We start from the raw sequence: 26,731 nt of genomic DNA on the forward strand, positions 1-26,731 counted from the left end.
CTCGGTGTGTGTAGTAGTAGAGAGAAAGAGCTGGAATGGCATCCTCTAATCTCCTAATTCTGGAGTCTGGGCCAGTTGCTCTAAAGATCATTTTTTTCCTAATACCACTGAGATCCTCAATTTACTACAAGGATCATGCATTTACAGCTGCATTGTCCTGTGAAGGCTACCCCTACTGTGAACAAAGTGGACTGAAGTAGCTAGGCTGAGATGAACCTATGGTAGGAGGAGACTTCTGTAAGTCAACCGTGCCTCAAACCAGGTAGTGACAAATAAATGAGATGCTGTCTCCTCTGAGGACCTGAAGGAGAATGCTAATAAATGGATCCTATCTTGATGTACCATACACACAGCCTTGGCTGGCTTTAAATAAATGATCCTTACCCATTTCCTACCCTCCAAGCCACCTGTCCAACACCACCAGCACAGAAATCAATGCTCACTTGCCCTCCCTGCACTCCCCCCATCGTCCCCAATTCATACACAAAGAACCTGAGGTTTAGATCTCCCAATAGCCAGTTCCCTAACACCAGATTTGCTAGCTGCTGACCCTCATCCGTGTCACTCCCAGGACACACCTGATACTCCAGTTTGTACCAAGGTGGTGAGAAATACGCTGGGTGAGGTGCCCCACCCCCACCCCCAGTCCAGGGGATGCTGAGAAACTGTGGGGTGAGTGGGACAATACAAACAGGAAAAAGCAAGTTTGTTTCTAGTGTTAAGCGCCTAGGGTGGCAGGATATACCTGCTGGGTGTTCTCAGAAGGTCCCCAAGGAAACCATTAACTTGAGTCTCTCAGTTCTTACACGTGTGGTGGTTAGGGGAGGGGGAGGGAAGGTGTACTGAGAACAGGGGGCTGGGCACTGTTCCAGAGGTCAGGGTTATATCGCCCAGAGCTGCAGCACACATGAATAAAAGGTGGATGACTGCAGGATGGATGTCAAGGTGAGCAACAAGGGGCTGGTCATCAAGTGTTGTCAATGGCTTCTGCAGGGTGGATTTAAGGTGGGGAAGGGGGAAGGGGTGGGAGGTGAGTTGGGAGGGAGGGGCTCGTGTGGCACCGAGATCCCCAGCAGGGATGGGTGTGTGTGTGTGGGGGGGGGGAGTGGCTGTCTGAGCCTCCAGCTTTGACCCTTTCTTGGCTGGTCTCAGCCAGGAAATTGAGGAGAGGAGACTGATGTGGCGAGGTGGGGACAGGGAGGGTGGCCCCTGGCTCCAGAGGTGATCTGGAATGGAAGTTAGGGTTCCCAAGAGGGAGGGAAGGAGTTTGGGGGCAGGGCGAGGGGGACTCCTAAGTGTCTTGGGTGAAAATACGGGAAGAGATCTCAGAGACCCAGGAGGTGGAGGCGGAGGGAGGAGGAAGGAGAAGTGAAGGAGTTTGCCTTCATGGGGAGTAGGTCTCAGACCGAAACGGACAGAGAGAATCAACTCCAAACGTGGTGGGTAGGGAGCAGAGGGTCCTCCGATCCGACCCGGCTGGACTTAGAACCCTGCCAAGGGGGGGGGGGTTGGGAGGGGAAGGTGGACAGCTGAGCCGGAGGCCTCCTAAACTGGAAACGGGAGGTTCTAGGCGGCACTGACCTCTCCCCCAGCCTCGGTGGGGAGGGCCGGGGAGCGTCCGGAACCGGCTTTCCCAAATCCAAACACAAGTCTGAGTAGGGCTGACGAGTGAGCCAGGAGTGAGAGAAACAGTGAAGACTCCACACACTGGGGGGTGCGGGGGACAGCAAACTGGGACCCCGGGCTTGGAACGCGGGTGGGAGGGAGTGTTCCTCGACAGACCGTACGGAAGGGATCTGGGGGAGTTGAAGGGGAAGCAGGAGCCGAGAAGGGATTCAGGAACCTGATACGGTTTCTACTGGGGTGCTGATGGAGTCTCCCCACTCGAGACGCGAGGCGTTGAAAGGGTCCCTCAAACTGGTCATGAAGGATATGGGACACTGGGAGTGGACTGAGGGCTGCTGAGGGGGAGCCCTGAATCAGGCTCGGAGGAAACTGGGGGCAGCTTCTCGCTCCCACTGGGGGAGCGGAAGGCTTCTCCACCAGTTGGAGCGCGGGGGGCATGGAGTTGGGGGGGCGCTGGGGCCATCTCCCTCCCGACCCAGGGAGATTGGGGAGCTCTTAAATTCTGGTGGCGGGGACCTGAGAGGGAGGACTAGGGGGTCCCCGATCCGGAACCGAGCTACCTTGAAGGCACCGGGAAGCGCTTCATTCCGGGAGGGCGTTCCCACGGCCCGGCCCCGCGCCGGGGCGGGTGGGGGGTGCGGCCGCGCCCTGGTCCCGGCCCGCCTCGGGATTCGGGGTCTCTCTCGCCCTCGGGGACCCAGGAGCCCGGCGGGAGCGGGGTCCGGACGCCGCCGCCTCCGCGGGCGCCCGGGCGCGCGGGCGAGCGCGGGGCTTTATGCGCGCAGGGCGGCGGGGGGAGGAGCCGGCAGGTCGGCCCCCGGCGGGCCCTCCCCTCGGCCGTCCCCGCCCGCCCGCCCGAGCGGGGTCGGGGGAGGGGGCAGCATGGCCTGTCCGTCCGGCCCCCTTCGCCGCGCTCCTCATCTGCCCCGCGCCGAGCGCTGCCGCCGCCGCCGCCGCCGCCGCTCCGCTGCCCGCGCCGCCCGCGGCTCCCGATGGAGACTGACGCGCCCCAGCCCGGCCTCGCCTCCCCGGACTCACCGCACGACCCCTGGTACGGCCCGGCCCGGCCCGGCCCGGCCTGCCCGGCCCGCGCCCGCCCCGACCCCGCCAACATGGCCGATCCGGGTCGGGCCGGGCCTCCCCGGGGCCCGGGCCCGCGCCCCCTGCGCCCTGGCGCCCGGCGCTCACGCGGGCCCTTTGTGTCTCTCCTCCTCCCGCAGCAAGATGTTCATCGGGGGACTCAGTTGGCAGACTACGCAGGGTGAGCGAGCCCGGGAGCGCCCGCCGGCCAGGCAGGGCACCCTGGACCCCCCGGCGCCCCGGAACCGGACACCCCAGCCCGGCCCCGCGCCCTGCTGACCCCGGGCGCCCCCGCGCCCTCTTTCGCGCCCCGCCCGGGGACCCCGAGAGCGCAGGGCGATCGGCGAGCGCGCACGGCCCAGCGGGTGGAGGGGAGGAGATGAGGGGTTCAGGGGGCATCGGGGGGTGGGCTGGGCCCCCGGGACCCGCCGGCGGCAGCGCCAACTCCGCTCGCACCTGCGGCTCAAACTTTTGTGAGGCGGCTCCGGGAGCGGCGGGAACCCGGCCGGAGCCGTCCCCCCTCCAGCCCAGCTCGGCCCTTGGCTTCCTGGAGCCCCCGTGGGCGCCAGAAGGCTCCACCGGAGCTGGGTGAGGGCCACGGGCGGAGGGGGGTGCAGTGGAGAGCGCGCAGGCTGCTCGGCGCGGGGGCGGCCGGGCCGCGGCGGGGTCACCGGGGGCAAAGGACGGGGGAGGGGGGAAGGGCGCGGGGCCCGAGCTGGTCCGAAGGCGAGTGTGTGCTTACAGAAGGGCTGCGCGAGTACTTCGGCCAGTTCGGGGAAGTGAAGGAGTGTCTGGTGATGCGGGACCCTCTAACCAAGAGATCCAGGTGAGCCCCTCACCCCCTCCCCCTGCTCCCGGCTAGCCCCCCTCCACCGCCACTCGCTGCCTTGTAACCATCTGCCTCTCCCTCTCTACCGCGCGCAGGGGTTTCGGCTTCGTCACTTTCATGGACCAGGCGGGGGTGGATAAAGTGCTGGCGCAGTCGCGGCACGAGCTCGACTCCAAAACAGTGAGTGGCCCTCCGGGCTTCGGGGGTCCTTTGGGAGAGGGAGGCCGCCCGAGGAGAGGGTCAGGACTCTCCCCAGAGGACAGTCCTGAAGGGACGGGGTCCTCAAGAAAGGAGGGAGTTTTCGCAGCAGAAGGGCTGCCAAGCTCTGAAACTTTGTCACTAGAGTCCGGGGGCAGAGGGAGGAGAAAAATCCCAGGCCTGCGGTGAGATGCTACATCCCCCAGCCCCTCCCTATACCTAGTAATCTTGATGCCTCCCGGACCAGCTTGGGGTGGGGCTGGGTCCCTCCCCTAGCCCAAACTGGGTGAGTCAGGGTTGCAGTGACCCACCCCGTGGCTTCTCTGGACTCTAGTATTTGGCTCCCCACCGCCACCATTCCAAACCAATGGCAAAGCACTACTGAATCCCCCTCCCTCTCCCCACTCCCCCCCTCTCCACCCTTTTGGTCTATGAGCTCCCTGCTTTGTGTGGAAGACATGAACCTGCTTTGCCCAGGAAGGGATTTATGAGAAGGGAACTGGCCTGCTGGAAACAAACCTTCTGAGGGCTGGATCCGAGGAGAGACTGCTTTTCTAGCATTCAAACTCCTAAAACATTTTCCTGCTGTCCCACTGCTCCCCAGTGTCTTGGGCCCTCCAGGGGGCGCTGGCCCAGGCCCCTGCTCTAGGGGAGAAGGAAAAGGAGAAAGTCAGAGGAGGGGTCACTCTGTGATGGGGTGACGGGAGGCCAAGGGTCTGGGACAGTATGATCTTTCTCCACACTCCCCCACTCTCTTCCCCAGCCCTGGGCCTCCCTGCTTGGGTCAGTCACTGGCTCCTGTTTACCTGCAACAATAGCTGGTTGTGCCCAAGAATTTGCTAAATTACCGCCTGTCCCCAGCTCCTGTTATCTCTGCCCAGTGGCTCCCACTCCTGCTCGCAGTAATGAGCAAATGAGGCCAGGCCTCAACTTTGCCGGCTCTGAAAGGATCTTCTTGGCGCAGACTGAGTGACCCAGGCTGGGAATGGAGAGACAGTGGCCTATTGTTTTTGGTGATTATCTACCATCTAGCTGCCAGTTCTCCTACCATCCCCTGTCCTCAGAATGCACTGATGGCTTCAGCAGCGCTCAGGAAGCTGAGATTTAGGGACTGAGGCTGGAGGCGGGGCGGGGTCATAGAAGATTGATAAGGAGAAGAGGGGAAGGAGGGCACAGTGGGCATTCTTCTGAGGTTTGGGCTTTTGTGTTTGGCATTCGCTGGCCTGGGGGGGGGAGGGCAGTTTATTGTGGGGACTCTATTTTGGGTTCTGACTTTCACCTTTTATTTACTTGTTGGGTTTTATTTATGTTACCAGCTGTGAGTCAGAGTGGAGGTGGGGTGTGTCAGGGATCGGGTTGCGTGGGTCTGTGGGACGTGGCTTGGGTACCGTCTCCCCATCAGGGTCTGCGCAGGGGGACTGTCTGAGGTGCTCTGGTGGCTGGGGAGGCTGCTTCCAGGAGAAAGAGAAGGATGAAAATGTCCATAGAGGTATGAAATCACCCATTCAGACAGGGGAAATGGGCAGTCGTGATTTTCCCTGGAGCCCGGTGGGACTTTGGGAGAGAGGAGACATTGCCTCAGCTCTGTGGGCAGATCCAGAAGGGGAGCCCAGAGGAGGCTGGTCCCTGGTTCATGCCACTTAGGCAGAGAAGAGCCAGAGCCAGTTGTCTAGAACGAGGCTGAGTTGTGAATGAAAGGAACTTTGGGAAAAGATAGATCTTCCCTGCGATTGGCTGGCGAACTTCTGAGTGGTATCTACCCATGTGGGTGGCAAGAAACTCCGGAATGACCAGGCCCCCTAGGTCCTGCATTGATCTCGATGTCTCAGTGCCCTGGCTTTTGCTGTTTATCAGTATGAGTATATACCCAGGAGCACCCAGGTGCATTTTGCTTTTCTCCTTTGGTTGTTCACAGCCAAGGGCAAAGGTGGCCCGCTGGTAATAGCACCTTTGTTTGCTCAATGAAGGGCAGTTCACAAAGGGTTGCTTTCACCCATGTTATCTCATTTGATTCCTTGAGGCTGCCCCTGGGAAAAATGTTTGTGATCATCCCCACTTTGCAGACGAGAGAACTGAGGCTCAGATGGGCGAGCAAATGACCAAGATCAGAGATTTGGCCTGGGGCCCAAAGTTTCTCACAGAGTCCAAGTCCCATGCCCTTGCACATTACCAAAGCCTGGATGCATTATCCGGGAACTGTTTGCTTGCAGCCTCCAAGAGGGCTGTTAGATGTCAGTAGTATTGGGGGAACAGAACTGAGTCCATTCCTGGTGCCTTATGAACTCTTTATCTTGAAGCAAAGAGCATTTCCATCCACAAGGCTTCCAGAGTCTGGATTGCATGCCTCCCCTAGACAGATATCTACCTGTGTGAAGTCAGTTAGGTGAGCAGAGACCTCAAGTGCTTGAAGGAAGAAGACTTTGCTTACTTTGTGGGGGTTCCTTCTGTGAGCCAGACACCTTGCCAAGTGCTTTGTAAGCATCATCTCAAATAGTCTGTGGACGACCCATTGGAGATAGATGTTACCGTTTGCCCATATTTGCAGGTGAGCCTGGCCCTGAGGCTCAGAGAGGTTAAGTAACTCTCCCAGAGTCTCACAGCTGGGAAACGGTATAAGTGGGATTTGGACCCAGCAGCCTGGCATGAGGGCCTAAATGCTTAGCTATTACACTTTTATGCCAGAGGCTGTGGTGATTTCTGTTCCCCTCTGTGTCACTTCTGTGTCACCTCTGTGTCATGGGATGAGAGAAGTCCTCAGGGCTGAAAGTTGTGTGGTCACCCATCTGAAGTGTGATAACCAAGGCCCCTTTACCTCTCCCTTCTCTTTCAGATTGATCCCAAGGTGGCCTTTCCTCGGCGAGCACAACCTAAGGTGGGTATGTGTGTGTCTGAGAGGAGCTGTGTTACTTCGGGCAACAATCTTCCCAATATTCCCTTCTATGGGAAATGCTTCTGGAACCTCTGGAGTGTGTCTGGAATAGACTGGGATGGGAAGAGGGAGGATTCTTAATGTCTTTGCTCTGTGGATTGAAGACATACATCCTTCATCTTTCCATCTGTGCTCTGGGATAGACTGGGAGGGACTGCATGTGTTGGGTGAAGGAGGAGCCCCTTAGGGGATTCATTATCCTGTATTGGAAGCCACTACTCTTTGGACTCTGAGTCGAATTCTGACCTCATAGATCACAGCTTCTAAACCCAATGATCCTGGGGAGGTCAAACCCAGGATAGACACACCCTGAGGCTGAGCTCGATCAGGCCAGGGAGCTATCTCTGACCACCCCCACCCCAGTCACCTTCCAACCTCTGGGGTTCACTGTATTCAGCTTGCAGAGAGGGAAGGGACCATGGAGTTGGTCACCTGTTGTCTTTCAACTTGGGCAAGTGGTTGCTTTCCCAGGGTTCTCTTTCCCTTGTGCTGTGGTGGGTTTTTCTGGGTGTGGGTGAATTCTGAGCAGTTGAGCTATATAGCATTCGAAACTTTTGGTGCAGGGCAGGGGCCTGAGATCTCATTCCTGGCCTCAAGGTAACTAGCCAGACCTTATTTTTTAAAATGGTTAAATACAGGGAACAGGAAGGAAGGCCGATTACAGTACAGGGAGCTGAAGACCTCTGAGGCTGCTGACTTAACTTGTGTCCTAGGACTAGGTCCCCTCCAGGAGCTCTGTTTCCCCCTTCGCAGGGGGTTTGGTAGGAACCAGGATGCTTTAAGGTTTTGAGCAGGTGGCTTCCACCATGGTGCCCAGCTCCTGCCACAGCGAAGGGAGAGGGACAATTTTTAGGAGACAGGAAGGGGACATCTCTAGAAGGATCCAGCAGAGGGCCTGAAAGCAATTATGAAGCAGGTATTCGAAGGAAGCCGCACCAGGGAGCACATGGTCGGAATTGGGTTAATTCCATTAAGCACGTTGGTGACAGAAGGTGCTTTAGTGTTAGGATGGGGCTGGGAATTGCTGTGGATTAGCCATGCGCTCCTGGGGTAATTAGGACCATGTGTTCTTCCTAAAACAGGGCTGGGGCCACAGGGCTGCCAGAGGTTGGGTTGGGAGAAGGTTGATGAGGAAAATGTCGGCATTGAGTTCAGGGGAACCCTGCAGTGGGCCTTGGTCTCTCCCAGGAGTGCTGGTGGGGTCTCTGAGTTACACTGTAGGTGTGGGTCACTAACCTGCCCCCTTCCTTGTGTTGGTCCTTATGGAAGGCATTTCCCCTTACACAGACCCCAGGGATGGAGGCGGGTGGCCAGGCGGGAGGCACACTCAAGCCAGCCAGTGTGTGGGGTGCACAGCTGCCTATGACAGGCCTGGAGGTGGGGGTCCAAAGGGGAGCTTGCAGGGGGCGGGGGGGCTTCCGAGTAGCTAGGGCCACAGAGAGCTTGTCAGCTGGCACCCTGGCAGGAGGGCTCGAGCCCCTGCTGGTGGCAGTAGGCCACAGGACTCAGATGCCCACTTTCTCATTCCCTCCCCCTAACAGATGGTGACTCGAACGAAGAAGATCTTTGTGGGGGGGCTGTCAGTGAACACCACGGTGGAGGACGTGAAGCAATATTTTGAGCAGTTTGGGAAGGTGGGTCAGAACTGGGGGTGCTTGCTGGGGTGATCTCGGGGGCTGTGGAAGCCCTGTAGAATTGGTTAGTATTAAGCAGAGTCCAACTAGGTCCTTCCAGTTCCTGCAAAAGAGGGGAAAAGACGGCGGGGGCGGGGGGGGGGCTCCTTTTGTGGGCGAGGCCCGGCTCCTCACGGTTCAGGATCCTGTCCTATCTGTGGGCCTCAGCCTCTGGACACATCCCCAGGGACGGAAGCCATACAGTGGCTGTCCCTGTTGTTGCCCTTCCCCTGTGTTTTTCTCTCTCGCTTATCGTGATTCTCCCTTGGGAGGCTGCTCTCCCCCTCGCCAGTTCAATCCAGTCACCCCTTGGCCTCCTGGGAGTTTGCACCTGTCCAGGCCATGGGCGGTTGCACCTTCCCCCACTCCTTCCTGGTGAGGATGATAAGGAGGCAATAAATATGATTCCCAATTGCACTCAGCACCCTGCTTGTGCAGGTGGGAGCTGGGGGAGGCACTGCTCCCCTAGCTGTTTTGGGAGGGGTGAAGGAGAGCACCCTAAATTCCTGATCAGGCCCAACAGATTGGCCCTCAGCTCTGAGGTGCATTGAGCTTAAATTTCTGGACCATTTAGCTTACAGAGGAGATGTGGCATCATCAGACAATAGGGTGTCCCCAGAAAGGTGAGTATTGTGAACGTTGAGGTCCCATGGGGATATGGCAAAGAGGGGGCCGAATTTTAAGACTGGCAGCGAAGTAGGGCTGCTGTGCTTAGTGCTGGGGTCCCTGTCAGAGGAGACAGGCCAGAGCCGGGTCTCTCTACCTGCCCAGCGAGGTATTTTCAGTGGCCTGGGTAGGCAAAGGGGAGAGGCCTTGGGAATGGGACGTGAGCTGGGGACTGGGTGGGTTTCCAGGGCCCGAGGATGGGAGGTCCCCTGGCCAGCGCGGATGCTGGCGGCGTGGGGGCCAGAGGCCCGGGCTCAGGCGCGCCCACGGGGACCCGGGTACAGGACTGAGGGCAGGTCGGTGGCCTGGGCCCCAGAGGGAAGGGCGCTCCTGGGAAGCGGCAGGCCCGCTCGGCTCCGGCGGGGTGTCTTTGTGTCTGAGCGCCGAGCATTAGAGCTCGCACTAATCTGATCCAGCAGCTGTGATTGGAGGCCGCCTGCCCCCGGGGCCGGCGTTGCCATGGCAACCGGGCCCCAGGAGAAGCCGTCAGCGGCCGCGTCTTTTGTTCGGGCCTAAATCGGCGTTGGCATGTGAAACCGGCCCGGGGAGGCCAGGGGGAGCCGGAGAATAGGCTGCCAGGGAGCGAGGGGGACAGCCGGGAATGCCAAGGGCCCCGCGGCGGGGGGCCCCCCGCCCGGATCGAGGGGCCGCCGCCGAGGGGGGAACAATGGTCAGCCGCCATGGCTGCCACTCAGGCTTAGCGGCCGCCGAACTTGGCGGCTCCCACTGGTCAGCAGGCCCCGGCCGCCTCCCCTCCCCCTGCCGGAGCCCCCCTGCCCCCGGGTTCCCATGGAGACCAAAGCCTATTAAGGACACCCGGCTGGGAGGCTCCCTCCTCTCCGCTGGCCCCAGGAGGGGACACCAGTGGGGGTCCCCGGGACCCCCAGCCACTTGCCTTGCTCCCTGCTCCTTGCCCTGGCCTCCACCCGGCTGGCCCGCTAGGGGTCTGTCCCTCCGAGGCCTAGGTTGAAGGGTCCCAGGGGCCAGGGACGGCGGAGCTGGTGAAGCAAGGCCGGAAGGGCCTTGGGCTGAATCACTTTGTTGGGTCAGGCAGGAACTCAGCTATAGGATTAGGGAAGAGGGTGTGGCTTTTATTCATTCATTAAGTCAAAAAATAACTCCTGAGCACAAGCCAAGATGGTCCATAGGATGCCGTCGTCGTCACCGTAACTGACACAGGGACTGTCCTCATGGAACCTTTAAAGCAAGGGTGTTGGGCTGCTTGCTCTCTTGCTTTGCTTCTCCATGGGACCCTGGGCAAGCCCCTCCGTAATACTAGCTGTTGTTTCTTAAACACTTACTGTATCGCAGGTGCTGTGAATTAGTGTTACAGGTGCTATGTCATTTATCCCCTCTATACAATTCATAGACACTGTGATGCCCATTGCCATTTTACACATGAGGAAACCTAGCCCAGGGTTACCCACCCAGCAAATGCAGGACCTTGGATTCCAATTCCAGTCTGCCCTACTTAAAGCCTGTATTTTTATTACAACTCTCTTTTCTAGATTTCTCTTTTCCATTGTTTAAGCAAGGGGGTGGGGGGAGATGAGCTGAGCCTGCAGTGTCTGCCCAGTTTGGGCCATTTAGCTGATTTGGGATTGGGACTCAGAAGAGGTCCATATGGATAGGAGTGGCAGTGGCATTCTCCTGCAGACCCCTGGAGCAGGAAGCTCCTCAGGGAGGGAGGTGTCATGTCCCTCTGAGATCCTCCAGGGACCCAGCTGCTTCCTGGCTTTGTGGGGTCCTGGTTCTCCCAGGGGTGGGTGGCACCAGAGACCTGGTGCTGTAGGCACCTAAGGAGAGCTGGAGGACCACCCTGTTCAGAGGCTGCCCTCGTCACTTTAATGAGGCAGATGACAGGCTGGAAAGAGAGCCAAGGAGAGTGGAGGAAAGGCTGTACCCCATGGCCTCAGGAAGTCTTCCTTCATCCCTTGGGTGTCTGACCATTTAGGGGAGGGTCAGCAGCTGAAGTGGGGATGTGTGTGTTGCAGTGGGGTGGGGGGAGGATTTTCACCAAGGACAAATCAGACCTTAGCTTAACCCCATGAGGTGGCTGACATTGGCTGAAGAATTAAGAGGACAAGGAGGAAGCACCAGCTGCAGGCAAAGGGAGGGAGATGGGACTGCAGGAGGGAGCTAAGGCCTTTGGCTGTCTGTGTATCCAAGGGGATGCCTTGAGGGAGCAGCAAGAAGAGAAGACTGGGGTGCAAGGGAGGAGAGGGGAAGCATGTAGACCACCCCTCTTCCTTAGCCCCTTGCCCCTCCCCCAGTCAGTGGGAGGCAAGCAGCCCAGGCACTGAACTCTACTTGCTTTAATTACAGCCTCTAGCAAAAGGAAACCTCAATTAGAGGAACCAGGAGAGGGGAGTCAAAACTGGCTGGAGTGGCTGCTGTCCTTCTGGCCTTTTGCAGAAAGGGAACAGGCTTTCATTTCCCTGTTTCTATCTTATTCCCCTGTTTCCTTCTTTGGCACCCACTCCATGCCTTCTCCTCCTCCCAAGTTTGGTATAGGATTTGCTGTGTGACCTTGGGCAGGTGACTTCCCTTCTCTGAGTCCATCTCCTTATCTACAAAATGGGGCTCTTACATTGCAGGGACCGTAGAGAGGATGACAGGGCAAAGTGCCAGGCAAATACTTGGTGCTTCATATTTGCAGGCTGGTCCACTGAGAATCTGGTGGTTGGATGAGAGGTGCCATGGCATCTGGGCTGGGGTTGTGGATGGAAAGTCATCCCCTGTACAGGGAGCAAATTTAAGATAAAACCTGGCCTGGGCAAGAGGGCATGGGTGTGGGAGCTGCCGCTGCTAGGTTGTGGTAGGTCCCCCGTATCTGGTCCACCATGGCACGCTCTATTTCAGGTGGATGATGCCATGTTGATGTTCGACAAAACCACCAACCGGCACCGAGGTGAGTGTGGCCCCCTCCCCCTTCCCAGGCCAGGCTGGGGGCCTGTGGTCAGCCAGGGGGCTGCAGGTCACAGCTGCCCTTTCATCTTGCCTCCTGACATCCTATCCCCAAGGATCTGCATCCTCTCCCCAGCCTGGCCTTACAGAAGGCTTTTGTCCCGCCATTTCCTGTGCTAGAAACTTGCCCAATTGCAGACACCCGAGAGGAGCAGAGGAGCAACCTCCCCCTTCCAAACTGAGCCCTCCACCCGCCCCCATCCCAGCCTGTGTCTGCCCAGCCTGTGTCTGCTGGGGCTTACCTTGTCCCTGGTAACCAGAGCTTAGGCCAGGCCGCCCCAGGGTCAGGCTGACTCCACAGCCCCGGGCAGTCTGCTCCTGCTCCTGCCCCCCCCCCCACTGAACCCAGCCCCCACCCCCCTTGCCCCTGAACCTGTGAGCATCTGGGCCACAGCATGCATTGCCTGGATGTTTTTCTCCCAAGGGCCTTGCCTTCTGAGAAATCCCATTCCAACCCCTGGGGCACACCCGGAGGAGATGGGGTTGTTTCTCCAGTTGCTTCAGGGCTTTGGGCATATTAGCCTGTTTGGGGATTGGGATATATGCTGGGAGGTGTGTGTGTGCATGTATGTGTATATTTGTATCTGTGCATGTGAGAGGGTCTGTGTCTGAATATTTGTAGGGTCTGGTGTGTCATGGTAACTATTCATATGTAGGGAGGCCTTTGTGAGCACTGCCAAGTATCTGTATCATATATTGGTCCCTAGGTATATGTGTGTGTGGGGGGGTGTGTGCACATGTGCATGTATCTCTATGTCCTGTATATATGTGACCACGTACAAACACGTTTGGGTGTCTATACTTTTGTGTAAATGTAAATAAGTGTGTGTGTTCTTTCTTTTTGGAAAGCATCTAAGAGAAAAGGCATGTTGAGTGTATTTTCATGACTGCTCTAAAGCTTTCTAATTTGCTGTGTGGCCTTGGGCAAGTCACTTCACTTCTCTGAGCCTTGGCTTTGACATCTGTAATTTGGGTGCTAGAAACCTTGTCTCAGTGTGTGGGGAGTTGAGAGATTCCTAGGCTGCGGGCAGAGGCTTTCCTTAATTCTCGGGCATTTGCCCATGAGAGAGGAGTGGTGGTGTATTATAACTCAGGGCTGGGTTTTGACCATAAACCCTGGATTTGTCCCTGCCTTTATGCCCTCTAGGGTTCGGGTTTGTCACGTTTGAGAGCGAGGACATCGTGGAGAAAGTGTGTGAAATCCACTTCCATGAAATCAACAACAAAATGGTGAGCGGGGACTGGACAGGTGGAGGTGCAGAGAAGGAGAGATAGGGGATGCTTGGAGGTTCTGGAGGCAGGCAGAAGGACCACCCAGTCAGTGGGGCAGAGCCAGTTCTCCTACCTCCTGAAGATCTGGACAGGAAGCCAGTGTCTCATGGTGGTTAAAAAGCATGGCTGGTGGAGTCAGAGATACCTGAATTAACTCCTTACTCTACCACTTGCTAGTCTATTCATTAGGCAGATGACTTCCCCAGTTGAGCCCTTTTATGCATCTGTAAAATGAGAGCTGGCAATACTACTTCCATCGTGGGGTTGGTGTAAACCACTACTGCCTGCAAAGCCGTTTACATAATCTCTATCACCTAGTGAGCACTCCATAAATGGTATCTATGAAACTAAAGGAGCCTGTTAGGGAACCGGAAGATCTGTGACCCTATGTCTGGAGGAGAGACTGACCATCGGGTCTCATTGCAGGTGGAATGTAAGAAAGCTCAGCCAAAAGAGGTGATGTCGCCGACAGGCTCAGCCCGGGGGAGGTCTCGAGTCATGCCCTATGGGATGGACGCCTTCATGCTGGGCATCGGCATGCTGGGTATGTGCTAGGCCTACACCTGTGGGTACTTCCTTCCCTGCCCAGAACTGCTCCCAGGAGTACCAGCGGCTGTGTAGGTGTTGCCTCTCTGTGGTCTGCCCTCCTGCCTGAATCACTGGGCAGGAGTGGGGACCAAGGATCTCAAGCCTCCAAGCCAACCTAGGGTGGGGCGATTTGGTTGCGGGGTGCTGCCCTCTGGCGGTAGCCAGAAAATGGCCCAGCTGCTCCTTATTCATCAGTCCTTCTGTCCATCTGTCCATTTGTTCATCCATCCATCCATCCAGTAGTTATTGAGCAACTGTAAATGCTAGGAACTATGCCAACAAATACAACAGTGACTTTCCTGGGAGCTTTATGGTCTGGCAGAGAAAAGAAGCAAGAGTATAAATAAATAGGGTTAGGATGGAGAATTATAGGGTGCCCAGAGAACACAGGCATAGAGAACTGGACCAAGATTTGGAGAAGCCAGAAAGGAAGTCACATTTAAGCTGAGGCTGTGGGTTGAAGAGGTGCTGGTTACAGGAGATCAGGGGAGAAGAGAAGGGTAAAGTATTGAAGCCAGAGGGAACAGCATTTACAAAGAGCAGTTTCTAGAGAGGCAGGACCTGCCCTCATGGGCTTCCCCATCAAGTGGGAGGCAAGAATCAATAGGTAATGATAACACATAGCGTTGGGAGGCTGTGGGAGGCCCAAGGAGGCACCTAAACCCATAGAGGGTCCCTGGGGTAAGTGCAGGTCACCATGAGTCTTGAAAGGTAAGCAGGAGTCAACACGGCTTGAGGCCCACAAGTGTGAGGGGAAAAATCTGAGCTGGGCTCCCTAGGAAGCTCCTAGTCTCCCTGGAGAGACAAGATATATCCACACAGAAAGAGAACAGTACCTTTTTACTAGGTACAGAGGGAGGACTGCTCTGGAAACTCAGGCGGGGTGCATGGCATGGCCCAGAGGGTCAAGATGGGGACCACAAGTAGAGTGGGTGAGGAGAGCACCCTCTAAACAGCACTGTCATCTCTTGAAGCTTTCTTTTAACTTTCTCTTGTTAAGTAATTCCAGACTTTCAGAAGAGTTGCAAAAATATCACAATACCAAGAATATCCACATACCTTTTACCAGACTCACCTGTTAATATTATACCCCATTCACTTTATCTTTTACTTTGTCTCTGTATGCATATATACGTATGTACATATACATATAGATGTTCACACACACACACTACAGTTGTGATACTCCACTGAATCATTTGAGCTCAAGTTACATGCATTATGGCCCTCACCCCTTAAATACTTCAGTGTGTATTTCCTAAGATTAGCAGTATTTTTCTCACGAAGCCACACGATAATAATCCACTGGATACATTTATATTGATCCAGTATTTCAATCTATTTTCTCATTTCTCATTTCTAGTTTGATCATTAGCATATTTTTGCCCTTTCAAATAAGATCCAGGCTAGAATCAAGTAATGCATTTAGTTGTCCCATCTCTTTAGCCTCCTTTGGTCTGGAACATTGAGACCTGTTTTCATGTCAGGGTGATTCATTAACTGGTTTCAGTCCATGTTAAAAATGACGAAGAGGGAAAGAGTGATACTGATGGTTTAGAGGCCTGGAACCAGTTAGCTCTGAATGCAAATCCCAGTTACACCGTTATTACTCTTGCTACCCATTGTTACTATCTGATTTTTCAGGCAAAGCTGCACACATTTATTAGATACACACAAGTCGCAGGCACTGGGAGCTTGTCCTGGAGATACAGAAATAAAAGATGGGGGAAACAGAAGATCAGCTATTTTTAAAAACCCTGGGAGGGACACCTGGCTGGCTCAGTGGGAGGAACATGTGACTCTTGATCTTGGGGCTGTGAGCTTGAGCCCTACACTGGGTGTGGAGGTTACTTAAAATAAATAAATAAAAAATTAACAACAACCCAGGAGAAGTTCAGATGAAGATCATTGGTGCTGTGGGGAAATTGCTAAACATTGTAACCAATGGGAGGGAGGACTCTTGTAATGACCTCTCCAAGGAGGTGGCATTTGAGTTGCAACTTACACAATGACAAGGACACAGTCATGGGAAAACCCTGGGGGTGGGGGGGTGGAAAGAGCCTTCCAGGCAGAGGAAACAGCCTGTGCAAAGGCCCTGAGGTGGGAAGGAGCTTGGTGGCCTTGAGAAACAGCAGAGAGGTCAATGTGACTGGAGGAGAGCGTAGATGAGGACGAGAGGGAGGCAGAATCCAGAGCACCAAGGGTCTTGGTAAGGGTTTGGATTATCCTCAGCCAATGTGTCACCTCTTTGAGCCTCAGTTTTCCCTGTCTGTAAAATGGGGCTCCCAAGAGTACCTGCCTCTTAGGATTCTTGTGAGGCTTAAGGAGAGAATGAACTATGTGCAGGGCGCTTAGCACAGGGCTTGGCATGCAGAAGGTGTTTGGTAAATGTGATCATTATCTGCGCTACAAGGTGGGGAGGGAAACCTTCCCTGCTCGGGCCCAGGGGCTCGGATCCTTCCCTGCTGAGCAGGATCTGAGCAGGAGGTGAGGCCTCTGACACTGGCTCCCTTGCCCTATCAGGTTACCCCGGTTTCCAGGCCACAACCTATGCCAGCCGGAGTTATACAGGCCTCGCCCCTGGCTACACCTACCAGTTCCCCGGTAAGTCCTGCTTGGTGTCCCTCTGCCGCCAGCATGTCCCCGGTTCCCAGGCAGTCTGACTCCTCAGGGCGGTGTCTGAGGGTGCATGGCTGGGGGGTGGGGGTGGTCTGCCTGCTGGAGGCTTGGAAGGAAGGGCATGTCTGAGGAAGGAGCACCTCTCCCCACCCATCCCCTCCTCCCCTCCCCCCCAGAAGTTGGGGACACCCCCATCCCCACCCCTGCGTGGTCCTGCATGGCACGGTTCTCTCTCAGGCTGATCTCTGCCTGCCTCCTCCCTTTCTCCCTCCTCACGCCATTCTGAGTTGCCACTTCCACCCAAAGAAGGCATCAGACTTGTGGTGGAAGCGTCCCGGAGGGCCACCGCCAGCTGTGTCTTTATAGACACACTTATAATGACCACGTGCTACGCTGAGCCCTTTCAAGGCCGACAGACCTTTTGTGGCCCTGACTGCTGAAAAACAATCTAAGAGCCTGATGATCACCACCCTGATTTGTAATTCAAAATAAAAATAACACTAGACCTTAGAATAAGTGGCAGGAAGCCCAACAAAGTTCTGAATTTTGCCGTGATGGCTATTCAGTGTTGTTTTCTTTGAAATATCAGATATCAAATTTTTGCAAGCTTTTTTTTTTTTTTTTTTTGTGGCCTCATTTTTTTTAAGAGGGTCCCTAAGCACTTGCATCCTGTGCCTCTCAGTCTGTCCAGCTTGGGAGTCCTTTTCTATACATTATGTTGTCTTAATCCTGATAACACTCACTGGGGAAGGATGATCATCCTCATTTTATAGGTGAGGAAATGGTCTCAGAGTGCAGTGACTTGCTAAGACGACCCATCTAGAAAGTAGTAGATCTGGGAACCCAATTGGAGTCTGACCTGCTCTGGGGTCACTGGTTTTTCATCAGTGCTGCCTCACCAGCTCCTCCACCAAAACAAACAGAAAAAGAGGAGGATTCTGAGAGGTGTTTTGGTGCAATCTCAAATCTTTTAAGAAACACCAGAATGGTCACTCCAGCGTTGCCCCTTGCCCATGGTGTAGGTGGCAACTTGGCCTGCTCTTTCTCTCCCTGTCTTTCCTCTGCCTGTGTCTTTTCCACCTTGCCTGCTGGGCACCGTGCTCTCCCTATCCCAGCTCTTGGGTCCTGTGCATGGCCTGTCCCCCACCCAGTGTCCCTGTGGGTGCATTGTCCTCCCTGGGCCGTGCCCCAGGGGCCTCCCCTGTATCTTCCTAAGCTGTTTTACGTTTCATTTTAGAATTCCGTGTAGAGCGGACCCCTCTCCCGAGCGCCCCAGTCCTCCCCGAGCTTACAGGTCAGTCGCTCGGATTTCCTACACCTCACAGGCCACATGGGGAGAAAGAGAAGGACCCAGGGGTCTTCCCTGGGGAAAGCTAGTGGGACCCTTTCCCCCTGCCCACCAGCCCTCTGGCTGTGGGGACACAGCAGACTCTGCCCAGGCCCTGGCCAGTCTGTGTAACTACACGGCCCTTAAGGGTGGGGCATGGGGCCAAGCCCAGCAGATGGAGGAGAAATCACTCATTCATCTATTTGGCAAATATTTATCTAGCGCCTCCCATGTGCCAGGCACCGAGTAGACTTTGGGGTCCAGCAGTGAAAAGCCAGGGTCTCAAACTCTGAGTAGCATGGGCCAGGTGGGGTGTTTGACAGACTGGAGCACGCATGCCTCCACGCTGTGCCAGCTGACCCTTGCCCAGAGGGGATGCACACCTTGTACTTTCAGATCTTGGTTTCTAAGAGAAGCCAGAAACCCAGCTTTTGCTTTTGAATGGGATTTTCAATCGTTTTCAAATGTTGGCAACAAATTCCAAACTGTTAAACCACTGCAGGCCAATGAAACCTATTCGAGGGCCAAATCCAGCCCTCAGGCTGCCCATTTGCAACTTCTGAGCAAGAGGGGATGAAGGCGCTTGGCTGTCGGGAGCCATTTGTCCAGCAGAAGCTTTCCGCTTGGGCCCATCAGCTCTGCTCTGGAGCTGGGGGGGTGCGGCCAAGTCCGAGGGGAGGGGTTTCTCTATTCAACCTGCTTTCCCCCCACCCCACCCCAGACTCTCCCCCTCAACCTGGCCGTGTGTGGAGGACGCGAGCATGGATGCTGCTTTAGATGAGACCTTCCTTCCAAGGGGTGTTCAGGGACCCCCCAAAATGGGGGAGGGGTGAGGAGAAGGGAGGGAGTAAAGAGTCCTGTAGATGTGGGTGGTAGGGGGCCCTTACCTGAGCAGAGCTGGCTTTGACCCGCTGTGTGGGTATTGAAAGGGGGGTTCTTTTCTACTCATTTAGAACTTTGCATTGAGGACCTACTCTGTGGGACACTCTGCCAGGCCCTGGGGGCAGAACAGGGACAAGACAGGGCCAGGCCCTGCTCTCACAGGACTTGCAGTCTAGAGAGGAAAACAAATACTTATTATATAAATGAGTAATCCTTTACAGTTGTGATAAGCACTTATGCAGGTTGGCCACGCTGACTTTGCTTTGTGGATGTGCCTAACCAGACCAAGAACCAGACCTCAGAGCCCAGCCCCTGACCTTAAAAGAAGTGAGAGAAGAAATGTCCCCCTCAGCAGATAGCTTTGTATAGAGGAGGAGGTTTTCCCTGGAGGTCTGAGATCTAAACTTTTTCTCTTGCCTTCAGGAGATGTAGGTATTTCCTTCGTGCATTCGGTAGATACTTACTGGGCCAGGCGCTGTTCCAGGTGGGGGTAGAGCAGTGAATGAGATGCACAAGGTCCCTGCCCTCCTGGAGCTGATATTTCAGTGGAGACAGCAGTAAACAAGGGAAAAACACACGAACAAAATAATTGCAGAGGGTGAGAAGTTCCCCAAGAAAAATAAAACAGGGAGATGTTCTAAGGCCTTAGGACCAGAGGCAAGGGGCTGACTCAGCAAGGGTGGTGAAGGAGGGGGATGTCTGGGTGAGGAGCCGCTTGCATGGCTCTTAGACAAGGCTCCTCTGCAGTATGGGAATCCCCCAGACCAAAGGGCCTGCCAAGAATTTTCAGGGGCCGTTTCCGGAGTCCCTAGCCCCAAGTCCAGTAGCAGTTCAGGGTGAAGGTCATCAGAACAGCCCCCAAAAGGATGCCTTTTGGAGTGGGAGACTGGTACTCCTGAGGGTGAATGCCAACTCAGAAGACTGGCTCTGCGTGGGGTTGTGGCCTCAGGGGCTGCAGTGGCAGAGCCAAGCAGTAGGGGGCGCTCACCCCACTACCCCAGCCCGAGGGAGCTCCAGGTTCAAGCCAACCACTATTTAGGAAGAGGTTCCTTTTAGGGGTGCCTGGCTGGTTCAGTCCGTAAAGCATGCGACTTGACCTTGAGGTTGTGAGTTTAAGCACCACGTTGGGTGTACAGATTACTTAAAATCTTGAAGGAAAAAAAAGGAGTGTCTACTCCTTCAGCAGACACTTATTAAACATCTATTGTGTATAAATAAGACAGGGTGCCGGGCAAAGTCTCGTGTCTGAAGAGGGGATCAGAAAAGGGGGTAGGGGAATTTGGGGGAGATAGTGGCCATTTCTGATTGGGTGGCAGTCAGGGGAACCCTGAGGCAGGGAACTGGGTGCACATAGTTTACCAAGGGTGTGGTCTCAGGAAAAGGACAGTGATAGAAACAGGACAGTCAGCACTGGAGCCGGACTGTGGCCTTGCCTGGAGTCTGGCTTCCCCTGACCCCCCCAGGGAGCTCTGGGGCAGGCCCTACCCCTCTGAGTTGGTCCCACCTCAAGGCAACAGGCCTGGCTTCTTGTACCTCCTGTCTGTCAGCCAGTCACTGGCTCCAGACAGCTGGGGTTGGGATGAGGGCCATAACCTCCTGGGGACCTCTGGGCTGGGTGGCCCCAACTGGCCAAGGGCACTCTCCAGAGAAAGGGGCATTGCTCAGAGTGGGATGCCCCGCCCCCCCACCACTGAGTTTTGTGTTGTTCAAGCATGTCCATTGAGTCCAGGGGGGAAACTGAGGTTGAGTCCATTGCCAGAAAGCCGTCCACTCTCCTACCTTTCTCCATCCATTGCCTGGGTCAAGGCACAGGAGGTGGCCCAAGGGAGTACTCTCTGCCCCAGTGCTGGCACTGCCCTGACCCTCTGAGGTGGGGTAAGGCTGGAGAGACTCTGCCCAGAGGGGGCCTCTGCTGTCCACCTCTGTGCCCTCACCCACCACACTGAACTGCCCATACCTTTCCTTTCAGCCATTCCTCTCACTGCTTATGGACCAATGGCAGCAGCAGCGGCAGCAGCAGCTGTGGTTCGAGGGACAGGTGAGGACTTCTGGGGTGTAGGAAGCAGGAGGGGTGTAGGGGGCAGAGAAGTCTAGAGGGGAGAGGAGGTAGCCACGGCCACCCTTTACCAGAGGGACTTATCTATTCTTTGCTCCACAAGTATTTACTGAGCAGCTGGCAAGCCAGCCAGGAAGAAAGACTCCCTGTCACCCAGAGCTTGCAGGCTGATGGGTGGGTATCAGGTGTGACAAAGGGAGTCCTTCCGAAGGATGACCCTGATCTGTTGGGGGAAGTCAGGTACCAGAGGATCCCACAGCTGGAGCCTCTCAGGAGGGCTTCCAGGAGGAGAGGCCTCTTAACTTTCAATTTGAAGGCAAAGAGGAAGAGAAGTGTCCCCAGGAGAGGCCAGTTAGCATGGGGGGAGTATGAAAATGGGGAGTGGAGAAGAGGAGGCAGGAGGAACCGGGTCCTGGGGAGACACCAAACATGTAAGCAGTGGAGTGATGTCGATTTTGGAAAATGCACTTGGCAGCAGGATGGGGAGAGGTTTGCAGGGGCTCAGGAGGGGAGGTCTGGAAGTCAGTGAGGAAGCTACTAAGTGGTCAGACCAGGTGGTGGCAGTGGATGGGCTTGTGAAGGCCTCCAGGAGGTGGACCCACAGGGCCCCGTGGGATGGAGGGTTGAGGGAAAGGGAGGGGTCAACGTCAGGGTGGGTGGAACAGGTGTAATGGGGCAACAGTGGGTGCCGGGGCTTTCACCATCTTCTTTTGGGTTGCCAGGCTCTCACCCCTGGACGATGGCTCCCCCTCCAGGTTCAACTCCCAGCCGCACAGGGGGCTTCCTGGGGACCACAAGCCCTGGCCCCATGGCTGAGCTCTATGGGGCAGCCAACCAGGACTCGGGGGTTAGCAGTTACATCAGCGCTGCCAGCCCCGCCCCCAGCACCGGCTTTGGCCACAGTCTTGGGGTGAGTGGCCAGTCCTGGAAGACTCAGAAGTTGGAGGAGGGAGAGGTTTTGTCTCTGCAGGAGCAGAAGGGGACCGAGGGAGGAAGGATGGAGAAAGATTGTCACCAGGGGGTAACAGTGAGGCTCATCATTCATTCCGTCTGCCAGGCATGAGGTGGGCACCGGGGATGTGGCGCAGATTCACCATCTCTGCCCGCCAGATTCTAGCCTCTTCAGAGGCTAGATTCTAGCTCAGGGGTGCCCTCATTTGACCCAGGGTACTGGTAACATGCAGACTCCAAGCCCTACCCCAGAGAATCCTTTAGTGGGTGTGCAGTGGGGGTGATAATGGACAGGGCTCCAGAAGGGTCTGTGCCTCACACTCGGTGTTCCCCAGAAGAAAGGAGACCCTGTGCCTTCTCTGCTTCCCCCAGGAACCTAGAAGTCAAATTCTTTTCTCCCCAGGGCCCTTTGATTGCCACAGCTTTCACCAATGGGTACCACTGAAGCAGGAGACAGGTAGCAGGAGGTGAGGAGGTGGGCAGGGGCCTGGGGCGGGGGTTGGCACCGGGGAGGGCGGCCCCGTGTGGGCCACAGACCTTGTCTCCATCTTCATGGAGCCTGCAGGCCAGGGAGGAGACAACTTCAGAACAGCAGTGGCCAGAGAACCTGAAAAGCTGCTTAACCTGCTACATAAAAAAATGTAAATGAAAAGCACAATAAGGCCGTACATACCACCTGTCAGACAGAGATTTTTTATGATTGCTAATGCCCAACATTGATGAGCGTATAGAAGAAACAACATGTAAATTGTCTCAGGGTTTCCAAAGGGCAGACTGGCACTGTTTATCCAGATTTTAAACATTCAGGCCCTTGACCCCACCATTCCACTTCAAGGCATTTATTTTTAAAAACTGCGAAAAACCTGGGGGGCCTGGCTGGCTCAGTCAGAAGAGCGTGTGACTCTTGATCTCAGGATCTTGAGTTCACGCCCCACGTTGGGTGGAGAGATTACTTAAATAAATATAACATGAAAAAAATTAAAAACTGCAAAACACTGAAATGCCCATCAAAAGGAGAGTGGTTAAATACATCAGAGTGTATGCATACGTCGGCATACCACGCAGCCTTGAAACAGGAGTCTGTCAGCATACAGGCACGTCCAGAGAGTGGGAGAGAGATCTCTGTACACGTGGTCACACGGGGGTTCTATGTGAAGCTGCGACATTTCGTCTGTTCCTTCCTTCCTACACTCCAGCCAGTATATATGGAGCACTGCTTCTGGAAGGAGGGATGTGAGGAACTTCCAAATTATGTGTGAAGGGGCCACTTCAGAGGTTCAGAGAAGGTGCCTCTGCTATGGTGGCAACCGAATAAATCCACTCATTGAAAATCTTAGGGAAGAAGCAAACAGGGAACAGAGCCTGCGGAGTGTGCGAGCAGAGCTCTTCCAGGAGAGGCTGCCTGCGTTCTGGGAGTCCCGGGGGGGGGGGGGGGGACGACAGGTTGCTGCAGGGGGGTCCCTAACCGCCCGCTGTGTTGCAGCGCCCCGGCCTGCAGCTGACTGAGGACCACAGTGAGCCAGCGAGGGGGCGGGGACACCTCAGCCGCAGCCGCCGCCCCCTCCCCCCGCAGCGACTGGACCGCTACTGCCTGCCCCCAACTCCCCGGGCTCGGCCCCTGCCCTGCAGCCCCCGGACCGCCCGCGTCTGGCTCCCCTACTAACCTCCCCCTCTTATGTCCTTGGCTCCAAACCCCACCACCACCCCTCTCCTGCCCGCTTTTATTTATTTTGGATTAGCCGGTTGCCCCCCACCCTCCTGGTTCTGCCCTCTCAGGTCTGTGCCCCTCTCTCCCCGCCGCGCCCCCTTAGGACCCCCCCCCCGAAGGCTTTTGTATTTGTTCATAGCTAGAGTGAGGGCGGAGGGGGTCTGCTACAGGCCGAAAGCCCTATGCTTGTTTTTTATTCTGATTTCCCCCTCCTTTTCTCTTAACTTTTTTTTCTTTTTTTCTTTCTTTCTTTTTTTTTTTTTTAAAGAAACCGTTTTTTAAACTATTTCTAGGTTTGTGAATGTGAAGCCCCAGGCCGCAGGGGGCAAGGGGCCAGGTGCCCCCCACCAGCTGAGAACAAAATGTCTATGTGGGTGTGGGCCCCTGGCCACCTCCCTCCAGCCCTGGAAAGGAGGACAGGGTTGTGTAGGCCAGGCCAAGCCCCTGGAACCATCCCGTCCTGTATCATATGTAAATACTGTGAGGTGAAGCCCCTACCCCTCTCTACTACCCCTTGGAGGTGAGGGCATTGCCTCGCCCCACCTGGCAAAGGTCTCCCCCTGTGTTTCTGTCTCCTCCTCAGACACCGTTACTGTAAGCTTGCAGGTCTCAACTGTGGCCAAGGCAAGCCCGCTCGCTCAGGCCCTAGGGGTCAAGGCCTTGGGCCTGCTCACCCCAAAAACCCAGAGTGGGGACAAGGGGTGAGGAAAGAGAAGGGCTCGCCCAGAGCCACTGCTGGAAAGGAATTAACTCTCCAAAGGTCTCCTCTTGCCCCCTACCTAGGTCAGGACTTCATGGTTTCTGCTCTGAGCCCCCCAGGAGTGGGCATCGAGGGGGTACTTTGGGAAGGGGTGGACCCCAGGGGAAAGCAAAAGGCTTCTCAGGGAACCCCCACATTCTCTCACTGAAGTTTCGCACCAGGATGGTCCCACGGCCAGGGCCCCTTGGCAGCCCCGAGTCCCCAAGCCCCCTTCAAAGGAAAAAGAGGCTCAGGGTCTGACTCTTCATGAATAGCAAGTGACCTGGCTGGCACGGCAGGGCAGAGGCCCACCTACCTGTTGTCCCCTTCTCCATGCCCCCCAAACCCCAGGTCTGAGACTGGGGACCCAAGCTCTCTTCCCCATCATAGTTCCCATCCCTGAAAACACCCTTTGGAGAGTTGTCTGTGTGAGGTGCTTAACCTATTAGCCCTGAGAACACAAAGCAATAATCTTTGTTACTGAGATGCGCGGCTGTTCGTGTTTTTTTTTTTGTTTTGTTTTTTTGTTTTTGTTTTTGTTTTGTTTTTTTAATGTTTCCTAATAAAAGAGAAGCTGCATTTTATTGGTTTTTATTTTTAATTTTCTACACGTTTGAGCTGAGTCATGAGAGACTCAGCTTCCTTCTCCTCCCCTTCTTGTGACCCCAGCCCAACCCCACTGGGCCCACCCATGGGCTCAGGAACCCAGAATTCCGTTTTCTGATTTGTTTGGGGAATTTTTTTTTTTTTTTAAAAAAAGATGTTACACGGTGTTTCCAAGCCAGCAAGTTACCACCCTCCGGTGTCTCTTCTCTCCACATCTGTAACTTCTTTTTCCAGGTTTTATTTTCAGTTTTAAATTCCTAATAAATTATTTGAAAACGGTGCTGGCTTTGTGAGTCTCTTGCATTTCTGTGTACATTCAAGTCAAGGTACGCTCATGACACTTTGTTTTCTCTTACCTTCTGTCTTTTCCTGAAAGTCTGCACTTCCCACTTGACCCAGCTTCCATTTACAACTTCTTGACCAGCTTTAAAGCTTAGCATTGATGATGAGATACCACTTCACACCTATTAGGATGGCCATTATAGGGGCGCGCCTGGGTGGCTGAGTGGCTGAGGGTCTGCCTTTGGCTCAGGTCATGATCCCGGGGTCCTGGGATCGCATCCCATATCAGGGTCCCCACAGAGAGCCTGCTCCTCCTCCCTGCTCTGCCTCTGTCTCATGAATTAAAAAAAAAAAAAACTTAAAAAAATGTTTTTAAAAAGTATGGCCATTATTTAAAAAAATATATGTGGGAGCGGGGGATAGTGTTGATGAGGATGTGGAGAAATTGGAAACCCCATGCATAGCTGGTGGGAAGATAAAATGTTGCAGCTACAATGAGAAGCAGTCTAGTGATCTCTCAAAAAGCTAAAGATTGAATTACCATATGATCCAACAATTCCACTCCTAGGCATATATCCCAAGGAACTGGAAGCAGGGACTCAGATACCTACACACCAATGTTCATAACAGCATTATCCACCATAGCTAAAAAGTGGACACAATCAGGGATCCCTGGGTGGCCCAGCGGTTGAACACCTGCCTTCAGCCCAGGGCGTGATCCTGGAGTCCTGGGATCGAGTCCCACACCAGGCAACCTGCATGGAGCCTGCTTCTCCCTCTGCCTGTGTCTCTGCCTCTGTGTGTGTGTGTGTGTGTGTCTCATGAATAAATAAATCTTAAAAAAAAAGTGGACACAATCCAAGTATCCATCAATAGATGAATAAACAAAAATGTGCTCTCTCCATACAGTGGAATATTATTCAGTCATAAAAAGGAATGAAGTGTTCATATGTGCTGCAACATGGATGAGCCTTAAAGACATTACACTAAATGAGGGGCACCTGGCTGGCTCAGTAGGTAAAGCATACAACTCTTAATCTCGAGGTTGTAGGTTCAAGTCCCATGTTGGGTGTAGAGATTACTTAAAAATAAAATCTTTTTAAAAAAGACATTATATTAAATGAAAGAAACCAGAGAGAAAAGGACAAATATTGTGTGATTCCACTTTTATAAGGTACCTAGAATAGGCAAATTCATTGGGACAATGTAGAATAGAGGGAACAGAAGGTTGCACAACATTGTGAATATAATTAATGCCACAGAATTGTACACTTACAATGGTAAAAGTGGTAGATTTTGTTATGTACATTCTACCACAATTTTAAAAAAACTAGGGCACCTGGCTGGTTCAGTTGGAAGAAGATGCCACTCTTGATCTCGGGGTTGTGGTTTTAAGCCCCATCTTGGGTGTAGAGATGGCAAAACAAACAGGAGCGCGTGTGTGGCTCAGTCATGTAAGCATAATCTTGATTTTGGCTCAGGTTGTGATCTCAGGGTTATGAAACTGAGCTCCTCTCTCTCCCTCTCCCTCTGCCCCTCCTCCTGCCTGTGCTCTCTTGCTGTCTAAAAAAATATAAATAAATACATAAATATTAGTTATCTCTTGCTATAATCCAATATCTAAAACCAGCAAAAACTGAACACTGGACCTTTTGCTCCAGTTTTCCTTTAACTCAGAGAATCTTAACAGGATAAGGTGGGGAAACTGGCTGAAGTTGGGGTATGGGTGTAGC

General features: G+C 54.5%; 1 protein-coding gene across 4 annotated transcripts; it reads left to right on the plus strand.

Moving 5' to 3' along the window:
• The first annotated feature begins 2,517 nt into the window (after nucleotides 1-2,517).
• MSI1 (musashi RNA binding protein 1) lies at nucleotides 2,518-24,996 on the plus strand. 4 transcript variants are annotated; one of them, XM_055323302.1, is made up of 15 exons: nucleotides 2,518-2,677; nucleotides 2,847-2,887; nucleotides 3,451-3,532; nucleotides 3,631-3,715; nucleotides 6,564-6,605; nucleotides 8,204-8,296; nucleotides 11,864-11,912; nucleotides 13,116-13,198; nucleotides 13,667-13,784; nucleotides 16,352-16,432; nucleotides 17,685-17,741; nucleotides 20,626-20,694; nucleotides 21,435-21,622; nucleotides 22,067-22,130; nucleotides 23,147-24,996. In XM_055323302.1, exons 1-14 carry the CDS (start codon nucleotides 2,619-2,621, stop codon nucleotides 22,106-22,108), a joined length of 1,089 nt encoding a protein of 362 aa, XP_055179277.1. In that variant the 5' UTR covers nucleotides 2,518-2,618; the 3' UTR covers nucleotides 22,109-22,130; nucleotides 23,147-24,996. The 4 variants fall into 4 exon arrangements, with proteins under 4 accessions (XP_055179277.1, XP_055179278.1, XP_055179279.1 ...); XM_055323303.1 differs by having other exon boundaries at nucleotides 21,468-21,622; XM_055323304.1 differs by lacking the exon at nucleotides 17,685-17,741.
• The last annotated feature ends 1,735 nt before the right edge of the window (nucleotides 24,997-26,731 follow it).

The sequence above is a fragment of the Nyctereutes procyonoides genome, unplaced genomic scaffold (genome assembly GCF_905146905.1).
Source record: "Nyctereutes procyonoides isolate TBG_1078 unplaced genomic scaffold, NYPRO_anot_genome, whole genome shotgun sequence".
NCBI classification, from domain to species: Eukaryota; Metazoa; Chordata; class Mammalia; order Carnivora; family Canidae; genus Nyctereutes; species Nyctereutes procyonoides.

Excerpts from the sequence above, each read along its gene's own strand:
- MSI1 (XM_055323302.1), top strand. The coding sequence starts at position 2,619 with ATGGAGACTGACGCGCCCCAGCCCGGCCTCGCCTCCCCGGACTCACCG. Across the intron at positions 6,606-8,203 it reads CTCGGCGAGCACAACCTAAG|ATGGTGACTCGAACGAAGAA; the intron begins GTGGGTATGTGT and ends TCCCCCTAACAG. Across the intron at positions 13,199-13,666 it reads ATGAAATCAACAACAAAATG|GTGGAATGTAAGAAAGCTCA; the intron begins GTGAGCGGGGAC and ends GTCTCATTGCAG.